At 35.1% G+C, this 20,094-nt stretch overlaps 1 protein-coding gene across 12 annotated transcripts in view; it reads left to right on the top strand.

Moving 5' to 3' along the window:
* Positions 1 to 20,094, top strand: part of LOC110259429 (uncharacterized) — a 904,175-nt gene that overhangs the window by 680,025 nt on the left and 204,056 nt on the right. For 8 of the 12 annotated variants that reach the window (XR_014838422.1, XR_014838425.1, XR_014838423.1 and 5 more), the window contains one exon: positions 1,431 to 1,560. Coding sequence is in view for 4 of the 12 variants with exons in the window: in XM_085014125.1 (XP_084870251.1) it covers positions 1,431 to 1,560 (130 nt within the window). In the remaining 8 variants the exon portion in view is untranslated. Of the gene's footprint in view, positions 1 to 1,430; positions 5,870 to 20,094 lie in introns of those variants that run through there. The other 4 variants (XR_014838426.1, XM_085014127.1, XM_085014121.1 and 1 more) reach the window with 2 other exon arrangements.

Genomic DNA, 20,094 nt, shown 5'->3' with positions numbered 1-20,094 from the left:
TTGCTCTTACATAAAGTCAATAACATCCATACTGGTGAATAAGTGCCTCTGATCCAAATCAATTTTTAAATTACATAAAAATTTATTATTGCTCATAACTTTATATTTCTCTAGATACTATGTAAATCTTTAAAAACAATTAGCAAATCCAAAAGCACTCTGTACATCTATGAATTTTTAATGCCCTTTTACATGCCATCTTTCTTCCAAGTTGGAAAACTAATTCCTTTAAATGTTCCCTCCCTCTTCAAACCCTTTAACTCCTAGCACTAAAGGCAGCTATGTAGCACATAAATAACATATTAATTTTCATGGCCTATGCATCAGATGGGTTTTCAACTGTTTTAAAATGCTCTCAATCACATCTGACTCCCATTTTGCCATTGGCTGAATATGTAGGAAACAAGCTTTTTAGATGACATGAAGTTCTATGAGGAAATGGCCTATCATCCTGAGGCCAAGGAGTTAATCATTAAAGAATATGGGAGGTGATTAAACATAGGATGGAAGCAGAAAATGGTGGCAATGAAACTAATATTCCACATGGTGAAAAACTGTGTATTCTCCAGATTCAAATGTATTTATGGGGAAGTGTCTTTATCAGAGCCCAAATATTTATTAGCCAGGCTTTATAGCATGAGTTACATTTGTTTCAGGAAGGGTTATAAATACAGATTTTGCCTAAGCTGTGGAAAGTGATGAACACAACTCCTTCAGATAACCTATTAGTAGTCTTTAATCTTCATCAATCTTCAGTAAGTTGTTTTCTTTCCCCCTCTCTCTTTTTTATTTCCTTTTTACGCCATACCTGAAACATACGGAAATTCCCAGGCCAGCTTAACCTACAGCCATGGCAACACTGGATCCTTAGTCCACTGAGCAAGGCCAGGGATCAAACCCACATCCTCACATCCTCATTGAGTCCTTAATCCTCTGAGCCCCAATGGAAAATCCTCATTTTTATTTTTAATGGAAGTTTATCATGAATATCTCAAAGAGGACTATGCTTACCATTGCTTTGTAATGATAATGAGAATTTTCTGTCCTCCGCTGAAAGGGAATTAGTCTAGCTGGTGATATGTGACTAATCATTGAGCCTGAGAGGCAGACAAAAATTAGCTTCCATATCTTGATTTTCATTTACCTTTTAGCTGAAGGAAGTACATGTGTGAATTGGTGGAGTTGTAACAGGTTAGGAATGGAAATATATGATAGGATAGTTTGAGTCCCAAATATTGACATAAAATGGAGTTTGAATCACATGGAAAAAGAGGCTACAACCCCTTTCTCCCTAAAGAACTTTATGTGGCACAGCTTCTGAGAGGAGGTGACAGAAAACTTCTCAGAATGGGGAAGATGGGCAAAAAGCCTGACTTGTAAGCACAGTAATAATAGAGAAAATAGACACATATCATTTCTTTGATTTTCAGGTTGGGGTGCATCAAGTGACACAGCTGTATCCAAATCAGAACTCTCCCAGTGAGCAGAGCCAGAACTCTCAGGCAGCCTCTTGGAAGATGGTACTTTGTTCGAAACCTGGCTTGGAGAAAACCACAACAGGTGCCTTCATGTTGTTGTTTTTTTGTTTTATATTTGTATTTTATAGTCATTTTTAGATGTACAGAAAATTGCAAAGATAACATAGAGAATCTCCATATGCCTTTCATTCAGATCTGGCCAATGTTAATGACGGTATATTTGTCAAAACTAAGAACTACATTTGTACATTGCTGTCAACTAAATTCCATACTTTATTCAGGTTTCCTCAGATTTTTTTTTCAGGAGTGGCTTCATGTTCCATTCAGGATTCCATATTCTGCTTAATCATCATGCCTCTTTTGTTTCTTCCAATCTGTGACTATGTCTAAAACTTGCTTTGTTTTAATATGACCTTGACAATTTTGAAAAAATACTTTAGAATTTAAGGATTATTATTTACAGATATTACCAAGAAATATCCAGAACCATAACACATGGTGTCCCTTCATTCTACCAGATAAAAGATGCCCAAGAGAAAATAATTAGAGAAGTCTGGGAGTTCCAAAGATGGAGCAAGTGCCTTGGTGGGTGCTAGGAATGTCATTGGGACAAGGAAACCTTTTAAAACAAAAGATAAATCACGGGCAGTACATATGGGTCTAATTATCTGACAGAAGAAGGAAAGCACAAAAGTTGCAATAAGAAGAAAAGAAAGTCAAAGTGAATAATAAGGCAAACAGAATATACATATATATGTATGCATATAACATACTGTAAATGATTTAATAGATTTATAGTATATATGCATTTCAAATTGTTTATTATTTTACACTAGATTTTTTTCAGTCTAATTTTGTCACTCTAAATTTAGTATTGTTCCACATCATAATGAGAGTTTGGCATATTCTACATCTCTTCTATTTATTAGATATACCTAAAAAATAGTAGCAATAAAATAGAGCAGATGGTAGAGAATAGGCTTGTTAAAGAAGAAAATTGAAGATTATTTAACAGTCAAGAAAAGGTAAGTCTTTTACTTTATTTCTGTATGCAAAAAACAATCTTTCTAGCAATGATTCTTCTAGGCACCATTTGTTGAAATTGATCTTCTGAAATAGTTCAAACTCTTATGCTAGGCTTTAATGTAGAATCTTATATTATCTATCTGCCGAGTTCTGATAGACAATGAAAAATGTGTTTGGGATTCATCTGTTTCCTGCATATTGTTTTCATTTTTTAAGTCACTTGCCTCAATTTAAATGCTGTTACCGATTCATCTGTTGAGAATTATTGATGGATATATATAGTTCTGTCAAAGACAAATTCACCAGACAGTGAAGAAGATGATTTTATTCAGGTTGCTGCAATAGGGAGAACAGACTATATCTGTTGAGTGTCTCAGCAAGGTATTTTTTGCCTTGACCATTTTCACAGGGAGGGGTAAATAAGTTGTAGATAAGGTGCTTTTCACTCAGGGTTATTTATTTATTTTTAAATTTTTTATTGAAATATAGTTAATTTGCAATGTTGTATCAGTTTTAGCTGTATAGGAAAGTGATTCAATTATAAGAATCTTTTTTAGATTCTTTCTCATTATAGTTCCCTGTGTGAGTAGGGTAAGTCTCCATTATTTGAAGAGGAAATGTTTATCTCTGTGTCTAGCTAGTTTCAGGGGAACAAACAGTTCTAATCTTAGTTAATTACTCATGTGATGAAGAACATGACATTGGCTAGGAGTGAAAGGGTAAGAAACTATATGTGTCCTTGTCATTAGGTATAGGCAGAGCGAAAGTTCTGTTTGTGGTCTCATCAATACCCATCATAAAAAATATTCACGTTGCATCATTTTCTCCATTAAATGTTCCATCATTATCCTTGCTGTGTAATACTATGTTAAAGATTGACTGGATCTCACATAATCATATTTGCAATTTCTAACTGGAATGTGAAGGCAGGCTGGATTTACAAATTTATTCATGAATCATAAATGTGGCAAAGATACCTATCAAAAAAAAAAAAAAAAGCTTTCCTCTCCTCCCCTAGAGAAATGAATTGCCACGGTGTGAAATCCATGGTATTTCAGGGTTGTATTTGAGAATATAATGTTGTTCAAACATAGCAATAACTTCAGTTTTCTGGAGATATAATCACAATAGATGTGTCATTTCTGAAGTTCAAGGCATTTGCTATCTCTAATACTACCATTTTGCTCTGTCTTGTTCATACTTTATTTTCAGATATTTCTCTCACAAGTCATGTCTGCTTGAACTTTCAACTCAGTTTATAATTCTTGACTCTTTGCTTTTGTCTGTGAAATTTACTGCTAGCATCCAAAAAGGATTTTAGGCAATAGCTTTTTTTTATAATAACTAGTGAAAGTCACCATATTTTTAATTATTATGTATATACAATGAAAGACTGTGTATAACGTCTTATTTGTAGGTACATCATAAGTGTTAAAACTACTCATAGTGTGAGTTCAAATGCCATTTCTAAACCGATCACTTTGTATTCCAAGAACTGCTTCGGTGCTCCTGCTTTGCATGGTTTATCTTGGTGCTGAGTCCTGGGGGTATATGCCAAATAATAATGTGTTTTTTACTTTTGAAATGGGGTAAAGGAAATTCTTCCACCAGCCTGTACTTTCCTGGTTATAAAGGAAGTATTAGAAAGCACTAGTGGATGATGGGAGTTGTCTTTTCTAGAACTTTACAAATGTAAGATCCTGTTTTATTTGGAGAGTTCATCTAAACATGGAGAAACAGTTTACCTAGATATATTCATTGGTGTGAAGAATTAACTGAAAATTTGATTTAAGAACTAAGAAAAATTTAAAATTTAAAATTTCTCTACTCCCAAATATATGTCAGCCCCCCAAAATCTGTTTACAATTACACAAAATGCCATTCACTGTGGGAAAAAAAAAAAAAAGCTTTTTCTTAGACATTTTATAAATGTAAGAGAGGCATTAACAAATAAAAAGTATAGAGGATTTAACTTTTGTGGAAAAAGACTGTGTACTTGGTTTATGCAATAGTTTGCTGTCTTAACCCAGTAATATGGTGAATGATAACTATTAGAGGAGGTTGTTGATGCTTATAAAGGTAAGCATCTATGTAATTCTACAGATGGCGAATTGTTTGAAAACTTTTTATGCGACAGAATTAGTAAGCTAAAAAAGTAATAATCCATATCAACTGTATATTCATAACAGGCAAACTGTTAGGTGAATCATGCTCATTCAGGTCATTCCACCTTTCTTCTTTCTACATGGTTTTGTTCCGTTGTCATTTAATATAGAAGAGTCGAGACCAGTGGAATAATCAGGTGAAAGCAAATTTATTTAGCATCAAAAGGGGACTAACTTGATTTGTCACAGAAAAGAGGATGTCGGCACAGTGAGAGGGCAGAATTAATTAAAGACAGAATGGAGTTGGAAGTGGGCCACAAGTTTGAGGCAGTAGCCTTTGGGATGGTGGGACTGTGAAGGAAAAGCTGTGAATGAATTTTAGAACATTGGTGCTATGTACCAGGATGAAATTCCACTGTTTTTTCAGGCTTCCCTTGCAAGTAAGCTCTGTAAAAATCACACCATTTTCAAATCTTTTGGACTTGAATTTATGTTCCTTTGAATGTGATACACTGTTAAAACTGGCCTTACAGAGAAAACAAGGGTAGAGTAAATTATACAAATAAAGCCATTTTGAGGAATTAGGCCTCCCATGACCACAAGGATATAAGCCAGCTTCTTGAGTCAAAAGTCTCCTGTAGCAGCCCCTGAGCCCTGGTGGAATCTGTATTTGTATGGCGTGTAAAGGTGGCTATAATTACTCTAGTCTGAGGTCTGCCAAAAAGAATGACGATTCAGTTATTTTTTTACATGCATCACTTTATCCAAAAATCTAAGCTGAGACTAAGGAAGTAAAATTGGAAAATGGAAGAAATTAAAGAATGGCATTTCCACTTCGTAATATTAGAGGCAAGCCCAGATTTGGTGGATGGATTGTAGAGACTATATTAGCATCACTGCTGCAGGAATCTTCACTGTCACTAGGCATGTCCAAGGGCCTAAAGAAAAAAGTTATGTAAAATTCAGGATTGAATTTGACACAGCAGAGGTGTTGTGTACTCAACTTTTATGTACCATATGATCTTTTAATTTTGATTAAAAAAATTGGGGGAGGGTAATGACAGTCAAACTAAGCAGTTCTGTTGCTATATAGCACAGGGAACCCTACTCAATATTCTGTGATAATCTATTTGGGGAAAGTATCTTAGAAAAAGTGGATGTGTGTATATGTATAACCTAATTACTTTGTCATAGTATGGCAGAAGTCATTGCAACATTTTAAATCAACTATACTTCAATAAAACTTAAAAGAAAATGGAAGCTTAGTAATAATTTATTTGTATTATGACTATGTAGGTCATGCACAAAAGATCTGATCAAAAAAAAAAAAAAAAGAAAAAGAAAAAGCTTATGGGAGGAGTTCTCTTGTGGCACAGTAGGTTGAGGATCCAGCACTGTCACTACAGCAGCTTAGGTGGACTCTCACTCAGCATTCTTCTCCACTGAAGCATTAAGGATAAACCTGATTCCTGTAAGTGGGAAAACTACCTGGTTAAAAACACAACGAAATGAAGCCAAAATGTTCAGTGAAAGTGAAAAAAAAAAGTTAAGATTTTTAAACTACAATGGCATCCACTCTCAGAGTATTAAAATGGAAATGACAGCAAACATGAGAAAGGTCTTCATTCTTCAGAGTACTTCAGGAAATGATGATAAATACAGCCCTTAAATAAAAATAAGAAGCCCAAATTGGGTTATGCTAGATTCATTAGAAAATAGCAAAATACAGAGAAAAAAGAGGTGAAAATTTAAAGAAACAAAAGAAAAAAAAAATCAGATATATACCCAAACAGTAGGGATTTTGTTCACAGTAAAGATTAGTGGTTAAAAAAAAAAAAAAAAAAAAAAAAGAGAGACTAAACCCTTTTAATTAAATGTCACAAAAGGCAAAAGAGAATAAAATCACCCTTTTCCTCTAAATAGTGACAGTAAGCAAAAATAATAACAATAGCAATAATAATAATAACAACACAAGAAAGAAAGAAATAAAATAACAATAGTAAACGATAGTAAAAAAAAAAATATTCTTGAAGTTCCCATCCTGGCACAGCGGAAACGAATCCAACTAGGAACCATGAGGTTGCGGATTCGATCCCTGGCCTCGCTCAGTCAGTTAAGGATCTGGCATTGCTGTGAGCTGTGGTGTAGGTAGCAGACGCGGCTCGAATCTGGCATTGCTGTGGCTCTGGCATAGGCCGGCGGCAACAGGTATGATTAGACCCCTAGCCTGGGAACCTCCATATGCCATGGGTGCCGCCCTAAAAAGACAAAAGACAAAAAAAAACAAAGTATATTCTTTTTCAAACAATTAACCTTATTAATGTGAAAAAGGCTCATTGAAGATTTAAAAATAAACAGATCATAAAAGGATATAGTCAATTTAGAGCAAAATAATAACAATTAGAAATACTAATAAATACATAGATAACTTCATTTGTAATTAAAAAAAAAATACAAACAGGATAACACTTTTTCCACTAGTGACACCTGTTAATTAAGAGAGAAATGAGACAGAGAAAGAGAAAATAGAGTAAGTTAGGGAATAAATTCATGGCAACACCTAACCCTTTCACAGACAGAATTGATGATATCTATATAAATTAAAATTACATTTACATTATAAACAATTGATTCCACATGTATTAATCTGTCATAGGGTTATACTTTGAAAATATACTTACATACACCAAAATATGGTTTGCAGTATTGCATATAATAACAAAATAAATATAATTATGTGAAGTTTAATAAGCAGAAATTACTTAAATAAATTCTGGTGATTGTGTGTGTGTGTGTGCATATATATATAATACAGTTAAATACAATGAACAAGTTAGATCTTTTGTACTGATATGGAAATACATCCAAAATATGATAAAAAAGCAATATAAAAAATAATGTTCATTGTACAATGTACTATATACTGAAAGGATAAATAGTATTGAAAAAACTATAAGTTCATATTAAAAGATATGAATTGACGTGTTTATTTTTTTATCTAGCTATATGTTTACTTTGATGAAATGCAAAAGAATGTTACCAGTAGGTACATTTGACAGGAAGGATAGGGAAATAGAGAAGGGAGTAGAGTATTATCCTTTTCATTTTATACATTTGAAATTTAAATATACCTATTTATTTATATTTTCAAAATCATCAGTATTGATTATCTGGGAGATCTTTTTTCTCCTCATAATTTTATATTTTAAAAACTTTAATAGTTGAAATATTTATAAAAGTTTCTATGAATTTTTTTGGTGAAAATTAATAATATTGTCACTTTATTAACAGCCTCATGTTTTGTCTTTTAATCTCCTTTAAAACTACATATACCATTATGTCCTTGTATCATACAAAATAGAATCATTTTGTACAGGCTCATATTCTAATTTTATCACCTTACCTTTAGCAAAATCCAATATTATCTGTTTCATGCTACCCTACTTGTATAGAATTTAGAAGACGAAATAAATGTTCACCATTCTCATGTTCTTCAAAGCTAGTGATATTTTTAAAACACATTTTTCTGATAAAGTAGATTTTTAAGGCTATATTTCAAAGATTGTTTTACTGTGCTTTGCAAATAGGTTTATAATACAAATTAAAACACATTCCATACATCTTAAATTGAAGGATTGCTTCCATTTAAAGAGAACCAGGAGTTCCCGTCGTGGCGCAGTGGTTAACGAATCCGACTAGGAACCATGAGGTTGCGGGTTCGGTCCCTGCCCTTGCTCAGTGGGTTAACGATCTGGCGTTGCCATGAGCTGTGGTGTAGGTTGCAGATGCAGCTCGGATCCTGCGTTGCTGTGGCTCTGGCGTAGGCGGGTGGCTACAGCTCCGATTTGACCCCTAGCCTGGGAACCTCCATATGCCGCAGGAGCAGCCCAAGAAATAGCAAAAAAGACCAAAAAAAAAAAAAAAAAAAGAGAGCCAAATACTAATTGTAAAGAAAATGGAATTTCTTAATATTTATGACATCTCAAAACCAGTTTTTCAACCAGTTTACTTATAAATAGCATTAAAGTTTGCAAAATATAACATTCTCAGTTTTTTTCAGTAGAGTATAAATATCAGCAATTATATCCTGAATTATTAATTTAAGTAATATGTACTAATGGCATCATTGCAATCTGACGGATACAAAATTGTTCAAAGGGAGTTCTTTTCATAGTAGTCTATAAAATAAAAAATTTTTAAATATTGAAATGGATATTAGAATCTTAATAGAATGAATTCTAAATATTGAGCCACATATAAATAGAGAAGAGAGTTTGAATGGAAATATATATTTTTTTTTTTCTTTGTATTTTGGTCTTTTCTAGGGCTGCACCTGCGGCATATGAATGTTCCCAGGCTAGGGGTCTAATCAGAGCTGTAGCCACCGGCCTATGCCAGAGCCACAGCAATGCGGGATCCGAGCTGCATCCGAGACCTACACCACAGCTCACAGCAATGCCGGATCCTTAACCCACTGAACGAGGCCAGGGATCTAACCTGCAACCTCATGGTTCCTAGTCAGATTCATTTCTGCTGCACCACGACGGGAACTCCTAGAAATCTTTTTATGGTTAAAGTTATAACTCAGTGATTAAATCACTGTCAGTACACAGACTGAAAGGTATGAAGTGGAAGGCAATAATATTATACATTTAATCAATACTAATAAAAATAGAATGTCTCAAAAAAGCAGGTCCATAGATTATTGAAAATATCTCAAAATAACTTTGCAGCAATATTAAATGGGAAATTGAATTTGTTTTCTAATAAAATAGCAGTGCAGCATAAAAATAGAAGTGAGCAATCTAAATTAAATAACACAAATTGCATTATTATTGAGAAGATAATACTGAATCATGCTAGCTCCTGCTCTTATATCATTGTTTAGGCACAAATATCTCTAATGTGTTGTGAATTCAGGGAAGTTTTATTTTCATCTAGATTCTAAGGAAAAGATTTAGAATTACAAAAGGTTTGTTTCCCAAGTTTAATCACACTTAATTTGATACTTCTCTTTTGCTCTTACACTTATTAACAGCTGAATCCAACTAGATGATATCTGTTTATAAAGTCATTCACTAAAATGTGTCTTTCTTTGCATTAAAAACAATGTCATTCATTGCACACCTAAATTGGTGTGTGAAAAACAACTGCTAATTTTTGTATCCATTTCTTTCCTTTTACCTTAGAAGCTAGGTCAAAGCCTTTCATGTTTATGTATGCGGTTGCCTCTCAAGGCAGAGTGGTAAACTTAAAATTTCATCTCTGCTAAATTAGTGACATAAAAGTCAATTTGCTTACCTGAAGCAGACTTTTGAAATCAATAACAAGGATTACTGTCAATAGAAAGCACATCTTGCTCACTCTTGCAACTAAGTGGTCAGTTGTAGAAAGAATTAAGTGAATTGCATACATCACTCTCAAAATGTTGTCAGTGAAATTTTATAGTTTCCTATGGACTGCCTTCCAGTTGGTGTCGCTGATATCAAATTATAAGACCCAGAGTATGTTCACAATTCATATTATGTTTGATTATCTACCCTCAATACAGAACCACAATTTTCCTGGCTTGAGTATTTCTACTTATTTGCACTCATCTTCGGAAGAGGAAAAATAAAAAACAGTAAGCATACAGGATTTAGGAACTGCTAAGACCAGCTCAGCAGGATGGGGCTGAAGAACGGGTGCTATGGAACTTGAGGAAAGAAATTAACATAAAAGAAGACACAGAGACATTTATCTTAAGTAAAGGTGGGAACTGGGGGACTCAAGGTCCCGGGGACCAAGAGCCCTGCCTCAAGAAACCACACTGCTTTTATTGCGCTCAAATAAAAAGGGGGTTGTAGGTGCAGGATATAGGGTTTTTTTTTATTATTTTGTAAGTTCTTTTATTATTTTAAAAGTCACTCAGCTGGTAGATGGTTAAACTTTTACTCTAAACTTTAGGCATTTAAGAATCATTAGCATTGAATCTGTATATTGCCTTAGGTAGTATAGTCATTTTGATAATATTAACTCGTCCAATCCACGAGCATGGTATATCTTTCCATCTATTTGTGTCATCTTTGATTTCCTTCATCAGTGGCTTGTAGTTTTCAGAGTATAGGTCTTTTGTTTCTTTAGGTAGGTTTACTCCTAGGTATTTTATTCTTTTGGATGTGATAGTAAATGGGATTGCTTCCCTAATTTCTCTTTCTGCTCCTTCATTGTTAGTGTATAGAAATGCTATTGATTTCTGTGTATTGATTTTGTATCCTGCAACTTTGCCAAATTCGTGGATTCAATGCAATCCCTATCAAATTACCAAGGACATTTTTCACAGAACTTGAACAAAATATTTTAAAGTTTGTTTAGAAGCACAAAAGACCCAGAATAGCCAAAGACATCCTGAAAAAGAAAAATGGAGCTGGAGGAATCAAGCTCCCGGACTTCAGACTATACTACAAAGCAATAGTTGTCAAAACTGCATGGTACTGGCACAAAGACAGAAATATAGATCAGTGGAACAGGATAGAAAGCCCAGAATTAAACCCACACACCTACAGCCAACTCATCTATGACAAAGGAGGCAAGACTATACAATGGAGAAAGGACAGCTTGTTCAATAAGTGGTGCTGGGAAAACTGGACAGCCACATGGAAAAGAATGAAATTAGAACACTCCCTAACGCCATACACAAAAATAAATTCCAAATAGATTAAAGACCTAGATATAAGACCAGACACTATCAAACTCCTGGAGGAAAACATAGGCCAAACACTCTCTGACATAAACAACATCTTCTCAGATCCACCTATCAGAGTATTGACAATAAAAAGAAAAATAAACAAATGGGATCTAATCAAACTTCAAAGTTTCTGCACAGCAAAGGAAACCCTAAACAAAACGAAAAGACAACCCACAGAATGGGAGAAAATCTTTGCAAGTGAATCGACTGACAAGGGATTAATCTCCAAAATTTATAAACAACTTCTGCAGCTCCACACCAAAAAAACAAACAAGCCTATCAAAAAAATGGGCAGAAGATCTAAACAGACAGTTCTCCAAAGAAGACATACAGATGGCCAAGAAACATATGAAAAGATGTTCAACGTCACTCATTATTAGAGAGATGCAAATCAAAACCACTCTGAGGTACCACTTTACACCAGCCAGAATGGCCATCATCCAAAAGTCTACAAACAATAAGTGCTGGAGAGAGTGTGGAGAAAAAGGAACCTAGTACACTGTTGGTGGGATTGTAAATTGGCACAACCACTGTGGAAAACAGTATGGAGATTCCTCAGAAAACTAAACATAGAACTAACATTTGATCTAGCAATCCCACTCCTGGGCATCTACCCAGAGAAAACCACGACTTGCAAAAACACATGTACTCCGATGTTCATTGCAGCACTATTTACAATAGCCAAGACATGGAAACAACCTAAATGTCCATCGACAGAGGAGTGGATCCAGAAGAGGTGGTACATATACACAATGGAATATTACTCAGCCATTAAAAGGAATGAAATACCAGCATTTTTTGCAACATGGATGGACGTAGAAATTATCATGCTAAGTGAAGTCAGCCATACAATGAGACACCAACATCAAATGCTTTCACTGACATGTGGAATCTGAAAAAAGGACAGACTGAACTTCTTTGCAGAACAGGTGCTGACTCACAGACATTGAAAAACTTGTCTCCAGAGGAGACAGTTTGGGGGGTGGGGGGATGTGCCTGGGCTGTGGGATGGAAATCCTGTGAAATCATATTTTTATGATCATTATACAACTACAGATGTGATAAATTCATTTGAGTAATAAAAAAATGGAAAAAAAAACATAAAAAAAGAATCATTAGCATTTGAGTTAGCTATCTATGCATAGCATTTCAGAGAATCCTCACCGTCCTTCAGCAAATGGCATGCCTATTTGCGGCAACCCTGTGTGCCTAGGTTTGCACCTTGGTTCTCTTTGCTAATGCATATTCTGCTAACGACCACTCATAAACCACTTGGCCATGAGGTTCCTCTTTCTCTTATTCTTTAGAGGACATACCATGCTTGTGCAAATGGCGTGCCTATCTGCACAGGTCGGGCGCACCTAGACGATTGTATTATGTCTTCATTCCGCTGACCCCATGAATAACCCATGCCTTTAGGTCTTTGTTCTTAAGCTTAAGTCACTTACGATCACCGATCACCGTGACTGTTTCTCAAGCAGGAAGACGGGACAAAGTAAGGAAGGACAAGATGGAGTTTTCAGCAAAGAGGCTAAGAAAATGTTATAAAAACATGTCTCACAACAAGGAACCATGTCCTCAGAGATTTCCATACATTCATGTAACTAAATTTTATGGTAGAGACTTAACAAATATTTCTAAGAAGACATAATTTTAAATCAGAAGATGAATGTGCATTTCAGGAAAGATAATTTCAAAGCTTGACTTTTAAAGGTATTTAAAGAAAGGATTTCTAATATAGGATATAATTTTATGAAATTATATCATGTATTTTCAGAATTGGAGTATTACAAAAATAGTAATTAGAGTTATTTACAACCTTATCCTACTCTGATTGAACAGGTGAAAAATTTCTGGTTGTAGTGTTTCTCAGTAGTGTTTCTTTTTTCCTCTCTCTCTCTCTTTTTTTTTTTTTTTTTTTTACTTCTATCATTGAGACAGCTGACAAAAACAAACAAACAAAACCTAGTAGATCTAAGCTGTTAAAACAGATAAATATTCAGTGCCACAAAGCCCTAAGTAAATAATTCAAGACTTCAGAATACTTGAGAGAATTCTTTGCTAATTGTTACTCAATATAGAAAGGTAAAGATACGGGAAGCAAAAGTCTTACCTCTTTGTGAACTTCCCTGCCACTTTTTTGTTGTTTTTGGCTTTTTCACCATATAAGGTTAAGAACAGATCTGACCTGGATAAATGGTTTATTGAACAATTATTCACATTAAACACTAAATAGATACAGAAAACATGTATTCCACTGGAAGTCCTCCAGGAACTACAATCCAGTATCAGTGTGGATTCAGTCATGAAAACAGAAGCCATTCTGCATTGAATATTAAATTAGATCTTTACATGACTTTGAAATTTCTTGGGGAGTAAAATTCAGGGAAAGTTTTTAACAGTTGTTCGGGGAGCAGCCACTGGACATCATAGACATTGGCACTGATGAGCTGAACCAGAGGTCCTCATGTGCTTGCCTGGGAGCTGCTACATTCTTTGAAGACTTCTAAGGAGTTCTCACAAATTGTTTAGTCTGTTACAACCAGGAGGGTGGTCTTCAATAGCTTGCCAGAGTGCTGCTGTGAATTTCATTTATGCCCGTGGAATAATGGCTTCCCCATCACTTTAGCCTTCCAAAAGCCTTGAATTCCTCTCAAAAGAAAATCTTACCCAATGAGCATACAGTGTAAGTGATTCATGAAAATGTAGTTCCACTTCACAGTTTGAAGTGATTTCTGACTTCAAACTGTCCTGTTTAGTAGACATGTTTGTGGACTTAGCGTCTGTCTGCACACCTTTTATACCTATTACAGTTCTGACCAAAAGGAAGTAGCATCACACTTTGCTTATCTTGTCAGAACTATCCTTGTTAAATCAAAGGCATAATCATACAAATCACATATGTCATTCTATTCATCTCACGTTGGTGTTCATATCTTTTCTAGCTTGGTCACTATCCCTCCTGGGTATTGGCGACGAAAATTCAATTAACTACCAAGTTAGAAGGAAAAAAGGAATTTTATTCATGCCAAATCGAGGATTAAAATACAGGAAACAGATTCTCAGAAAACTCTGAGAACTGTTCCACCTGTCAGAAGTCGAAGGAATAGTTATATATATTTTGAGACAAAGGGTCCTACATCAAAATGACATACTGGTGTTTTAGATAAAGTTCATCAAGGATACAAAGTCCAGGTAAACACATACAAAGTGAACAACAGCAAGTCACGATGACTCTCTACAGAGCTGGAAAAGAACACTATTCTTATAAGATGTTGTAATGATTTTTCCAGTTGAGCAGACACTCCTCGCTTTGAGGAGGTCTTGTTAATGTGTAATGCAGATGCACAGTGCACATTAGGGAGGGAAAAGGCTCAAATACACAGAGAATTTTTTGTTTAATTTTTCTTCTCCTGCCTAAAAATAGAAATTTTATTTCATCAGAATCTTGAAACTTAAGGATTTGAATATGCATTATATCTCTAGTGGCCCATTTACATCAAGTAATAGAATCATAGAAATATGAAAAACTGATTTTTAATATCTATAAATTTACATGTATATAAAACCAAAGAAGAAAATATGAATAATCACTACAAGGCTTACTTCTGTAAAAGGTCATAGCTGGTATTTGTATTTCCCTTTTCACTACCCCTTCCACATTCTCTTCATCCTCAGCCAGCATGACAGCTAGTCATAGTTTTTTGTCTAGTGAGTTCTCAGATTTATTTCCAAAGGAACCTGTACCATAAGTAGTCTTCACGTGTGAAGTAGTTCTATTTTTTTCTATTACTTTCTACCACAAAAAAAAAAAAAAATCTTACTACCAGATAGGTAGTAAGAGACTCTCCTGAGTGCCAGGACTACTCTCTGATACTATGGGCTAGTAGAAATTAAGACAGATCAGCCCAGCTAATGCAGTAAACCTCTTCTTTTACCTAATTCTGGAGTAACAGAAGAATCTGGAGTCCTTTGGGGAAAACACCTTTCCCCTAAGAACCATGACTGTAAATCATCAGAGCTGAATATTGTGAAGATACAAAATACAAGTTTTTCTACTAGAAAATTATGATTCATGGTCTGAAGAACTACTCTCACGTTCTTGGACCACTCCTTAGTCCCCAGACGTATGAATGCAGCTATAAGAGGAAGAGCACTATCACACTAACCACTAGTACAGAGCATATAACCCATTCTAGAGGACACTGCCTAGCACATGAAGTATTCAGCTAGCAGGTATTGTTTTCCAAATATACCACAGCTTTTTAACAGCTTTAAGCTTGTTGTGTGTATAACAAGGCTTTATGGTAGATGATGGTACATGATTGCAAATAGAGCATTATATAAGAAAGGTATTCAGTATCTTGAGGGTATAGATAAACCATTTGTAGAATAAATATCTAGTCTTAGGAAACACAGATGCTGTTATTTCCAGTATGAAGATATGTAAGATAAACTGTTACCAAGTAACATGTTTGTCCCAGGGGAATAATGTCATATTGGGAGCTCACTGTTTATCATTGCTACTGACAAGGGGGCTTCCTCCTTGGATAGAGGAAGTACTGTGTTTTAAAGTTCATAAGTAACTTCTATTCCTATCACCAGGGTCAATTAATTCAAGAGGCCATTGTGAAAGAGATGGGGTTTCTGGGCAGAGAAGCTATGACGTATCCTAGGGCACTATTATAAAGTACTTCAAGAGCTAAAAAAGGTTTAAATAGTCATTTTACAAGACCAGGGCTCTAACCCCTGAGCTGTAGGGCCTCTAAGTAGTCTTCTAAAAAGTTGTTGAAGGAGTTCCCACTGTGGTGCAGCAAAAAACGAATCCCATTAGTGTCCATTAGGATGTGGATTCAATCCCTGGCCTCACTCAGTGGGTCCGGGATCTAGCATTGCCATGGGCTGTGGTGTGGGCTGCAGACACAGCTTGGGTCCTGAGTTGCTTTGGCTGTGGTGTAGGCCAGCAGTTGTAGCTCTAATTCAACTCCTAGCCTGGAACATTCCATATACCAAGGGCGAGGTCCTAAAAAGCAAAAAAAAAAAAAAAAAAAAAAAAAAAGCTGTTGAAAGAATGAAAATTATGAATGTAAAATGATGAATAATATGTTAAGATTTTAAACTTCTTTGCATGGCAGGACACAACACATTGACATTCAGATTGATGAAAGTTAGAACTCTTTGTTACTTATAACTCTGGATGATAAAAAACTACCAGGCAAGGACACATAGGGGGTTGTACTCAGGGACAGAATAAAAAGCTGGATCCATAGCAGGAAACAAATGGGGTGAGGTTAACTAGATTTCATGGCTGTCTGTGGATTGGCTGATTTCAGCATCTTCTGGGGCACCAGAGGCCTATTAGGGTGAGTACTTAAAGGCCCCAGAGGTGAGAAAGCAAAGAAGTGATTAGGTTGTGGCTTTAATCAGCTCTTCACATAGGAAGGGTGGCCAGCTTCTAGCCAGGGCTTTAAAACTCTTTAAGACAGCACTGGGGATAAAAACCCTAAAAATCAAAACAACAGTAACCCCTTAAAAGCTATATTACATCATGAAGCATATATTAAGTGAATTGTACTAAGAAGGAGCCTTGAAGTATAACAAAATTTCACAAGATTTGACACATGATTGATTAGTGCTATTGATAATAAGCATTTTAAAAGAAGAAGCTAATATGGACTAGTTGGTAGCAAAGTTTCTAAACTAACAAAAGTTTAATTTATGAAATGGGTATACTTGAGTTAGCTTAAGAGGAAGGGAAGAATTCCAAGCAGGGAATGTAAGAGAAATAATGACTTGGGAAAATATGTGAAAGAAGAATTTCTATTTTTACATATTAATAATTGTCTGCAAGTTGTAGCCACATATTATAGGGGATTCTATTTGAGGCCAATGGACTGTATTTTTAAAAGCTTTAATTTTGACACTTGCTTGCAAAGGTATTTCATACTTATCTGTGTAAATAAAACAACATAGCTGTTATTAGAAAAAGTTGAGCCTTTGAAGAATAACAGTTGCTGTTTTTAAGAGCAACCATTATCCAAAGTGTATTGGTGGTACTAGTAATTTTGAGATAAGAATTATCCAGATGTATTGAAAGATAATATAAATGATATATACATATATTTACATATATACACACACACATATGTATATATACATAGATGTTTGTGTATTTTGTGTGTGTGTGTGTTTGTGTGTATGGAATTTCAACTACCCAGCTATAAAGGAGAAAGAGAAAGAGTAAAGACAAATTAATGAAATAAGTAACATAAAAACCAGTAAAATAAATAAACTCTGTCCATAAGGTTTTTAAGAAGAAACAAATATAAGATTAAAGGAATTGAAGGGGTCACAAGAAATTGAGAGAAAAGTGTACCTTGAGAGATACTGTGACCTTGAGGTGACTGATGCAGTTAGCCTGAAATGACCCTCTGAGGAATTTATAGGATAATCAACATCATTCTCATTCTCCCTCAGATCCAGGTCTAGGGATCTTGTTGCCTGAATACAACAATAGAGGAAAGCATGGTCATTGATTTAGTCCATACTGGTCTGCTTCTTGTGGAAAGCAGGATGTAAAGTGCATCTAATGACACAAATAGAAAATAACTTTGCAAAGGACACAGTAGTGAATATCAGATGATTTATCTGCTTTTACCTCTTTGCATGAGAGAACTACATACCATACAGTTTATAGGAAAAAAATTCATACCCAGAATAGAGAATAGGCATTTGACACAATTCAGAGCAACAAAAGAACATCCAAAATCTGGCTATTTGATAGTTTCAGAAGTTAATGTGTAGCCCAAGCTGAGAAATCCAAAATCTTCCTATAGTTGTTATGCCTGAGCTATCAGGAAAAATATATTCCTGAAAGGGACTTAGGAATTGTTGAGAGGTAAATTGATAGATTACTCAGCAAGTGGTGAGGTTGTCCTTGAAGAATCTATCCAAGCAAAGACCGTGGGAGTTATGAAATGAGAAACAAAGGCCAGAGGTTAAGTCCACAGGTCCCTTGGCTGAAGCTTGCTGCAGTCAACACTTCCCAGTTCTCAGCTGTCTGAAGCAATATGTTGTTGGTTAAGCTAGTTTGATATAGGCTTTGGTCACAAATTTGATATTAGAAGATACAATATTTCAAGCAGAGGACCTGAAATGTAAAATTGTCCCAGATGAAGTTGAAATCAGAGCAATAATTCCTTCGCCTTCATTTGGGATGTTCACAGTAGTTATAGCAAAGCAATTGAGTTATTGCTCATTGTGTATATGGAAATCAGAAAGTGTATTAATGAGACTAGAGTAAACAAGTATCTTTTACAAGTGTTTGTCAGCTGTTTCTTAGGGTTTTTTTTTTTTTTTTCAGTAAAGTTTTATAAAAATTTAAACCATTTCTGTCCAAGCTAGCCACCTGTGGTCTAAAAAGGCATAAAATATGGGTTTTTAGATATAATTTCTTTCTGTTGTCAACAAGCATATTTAGTGGTTAAGTAATCACATTATCTTTGTATATAGCAAAACCTAATCCTCTGCTTCCAAAGAACTTTTTCCCCTTCATTTCCATTTCAGCCACACAACAAGATTTCTTTCTCTTTTTCTCAACTAGTGAGTACGGTTTGCTTGGTGGAGCTGATTTCTGGAACTTAGTATTTTCTTCTGAATTTAGGTTTCTTTTTATGTTTAGAAGCAAAAAGGAGTCCATACAGCCTCAACTGCCACATTACCTAGGAAGACAGTTTTATCTTGTTGAATCTTACATTTTGTTGTATTTCTACTTGTTAATGGCATCTGACTGCTTTTGGACATAGGGGTGAGGGAAAGAAATGTAAACAGTATATTGCAGCGGTTTCTGCACATGAGTCATAGACATCTATAGCAGTGTCCTGATTGCAAAATTATTTTGATATCATTAATACAGGAAAAATCAAGAAAACTCTTAAATAGCCTCATTATTTCTCCCCAAGAATTTAGACATGAGGGTGTATATGGAAATGCTTTCATTGTAATCTGGATAAATATAAAAATATCACCTTTTTAAAGAAAATGAGTGCTTTTTCCATCTGAATATCAGATAGTTATCAGATCAGATGAGTCACTGTAGCAGCCTTAGCCAATAGATGTAGAATGGCATATTCCCACACTTAAGCTCATCCCAGTTGTGGAGCCAACACTGGTTCTCTCAGCCAGTGATATCAATAACTACAGCTGCAGTGATTAGATAAATCCTATTATAGAGATAAATAAATGAGACTCTCTTAGAACTGATGTCATTGTACATTCTTTTGATTTAAATCAATAACTTTCTGATTATCATTTGGCGTTCCATGCAAGTCTGCCTTTTTGAATAGCCTGGTTCATGTCCTATTGCAAAGTACAGGTAGTATTCTGTTTTTATAAACTAATTCTATTTCTGTTGTAGAAGGTTCATTGAAATTTTATTTCTGACTCTTCAACATAAGGACCAAAACTTGAGTTGTTGTGCTATGATGAAATCACCAAGCAAATGTGTCTTGGATGAGAGCCATTGATCACTTCCTGCTTCTCAATACTAGATGAATATGCATTGCTCTCTATTCTTCCTCTAATTAAACTCTCACCACGTTCAGGGGAGACATGTCTGGGTAACTCTGAGTTTATGTAGGAGCTCTTATAAGGGAAAGATCACTTTCTCTGAAGGTGATTCATGTAAACTATGTCTGCATGCTTTTCTGTTTAAATGTTACTTGGAAACAGATCTACCACAGCTGCTTCAATAATTTCT

This window comes from Sus scrofa, chromosome 2 (genome assembly GCF_054392235.1).
Source record: "Sus scrofa isolate SSC_HxYL_T2T_F1_AM1 chromosome 2, Sscrofa_HxYL_maternal_Yorkshire_Landrace_v2.0, whole genome shotgun sequence".
In the NCBI taxonomy this organism is placed as follows: domain Eukaryota; kingdom Metazoa; phylum Chordata; class Mammalia; order Artiodactyla; family Suidae; genus Sus; species Sus scrofa.
The sequence above is the reverse complement of the archived record's forward strand: the minus strand, read 5'-3'. Positions and strand labels throughout refer to the sequence as shown.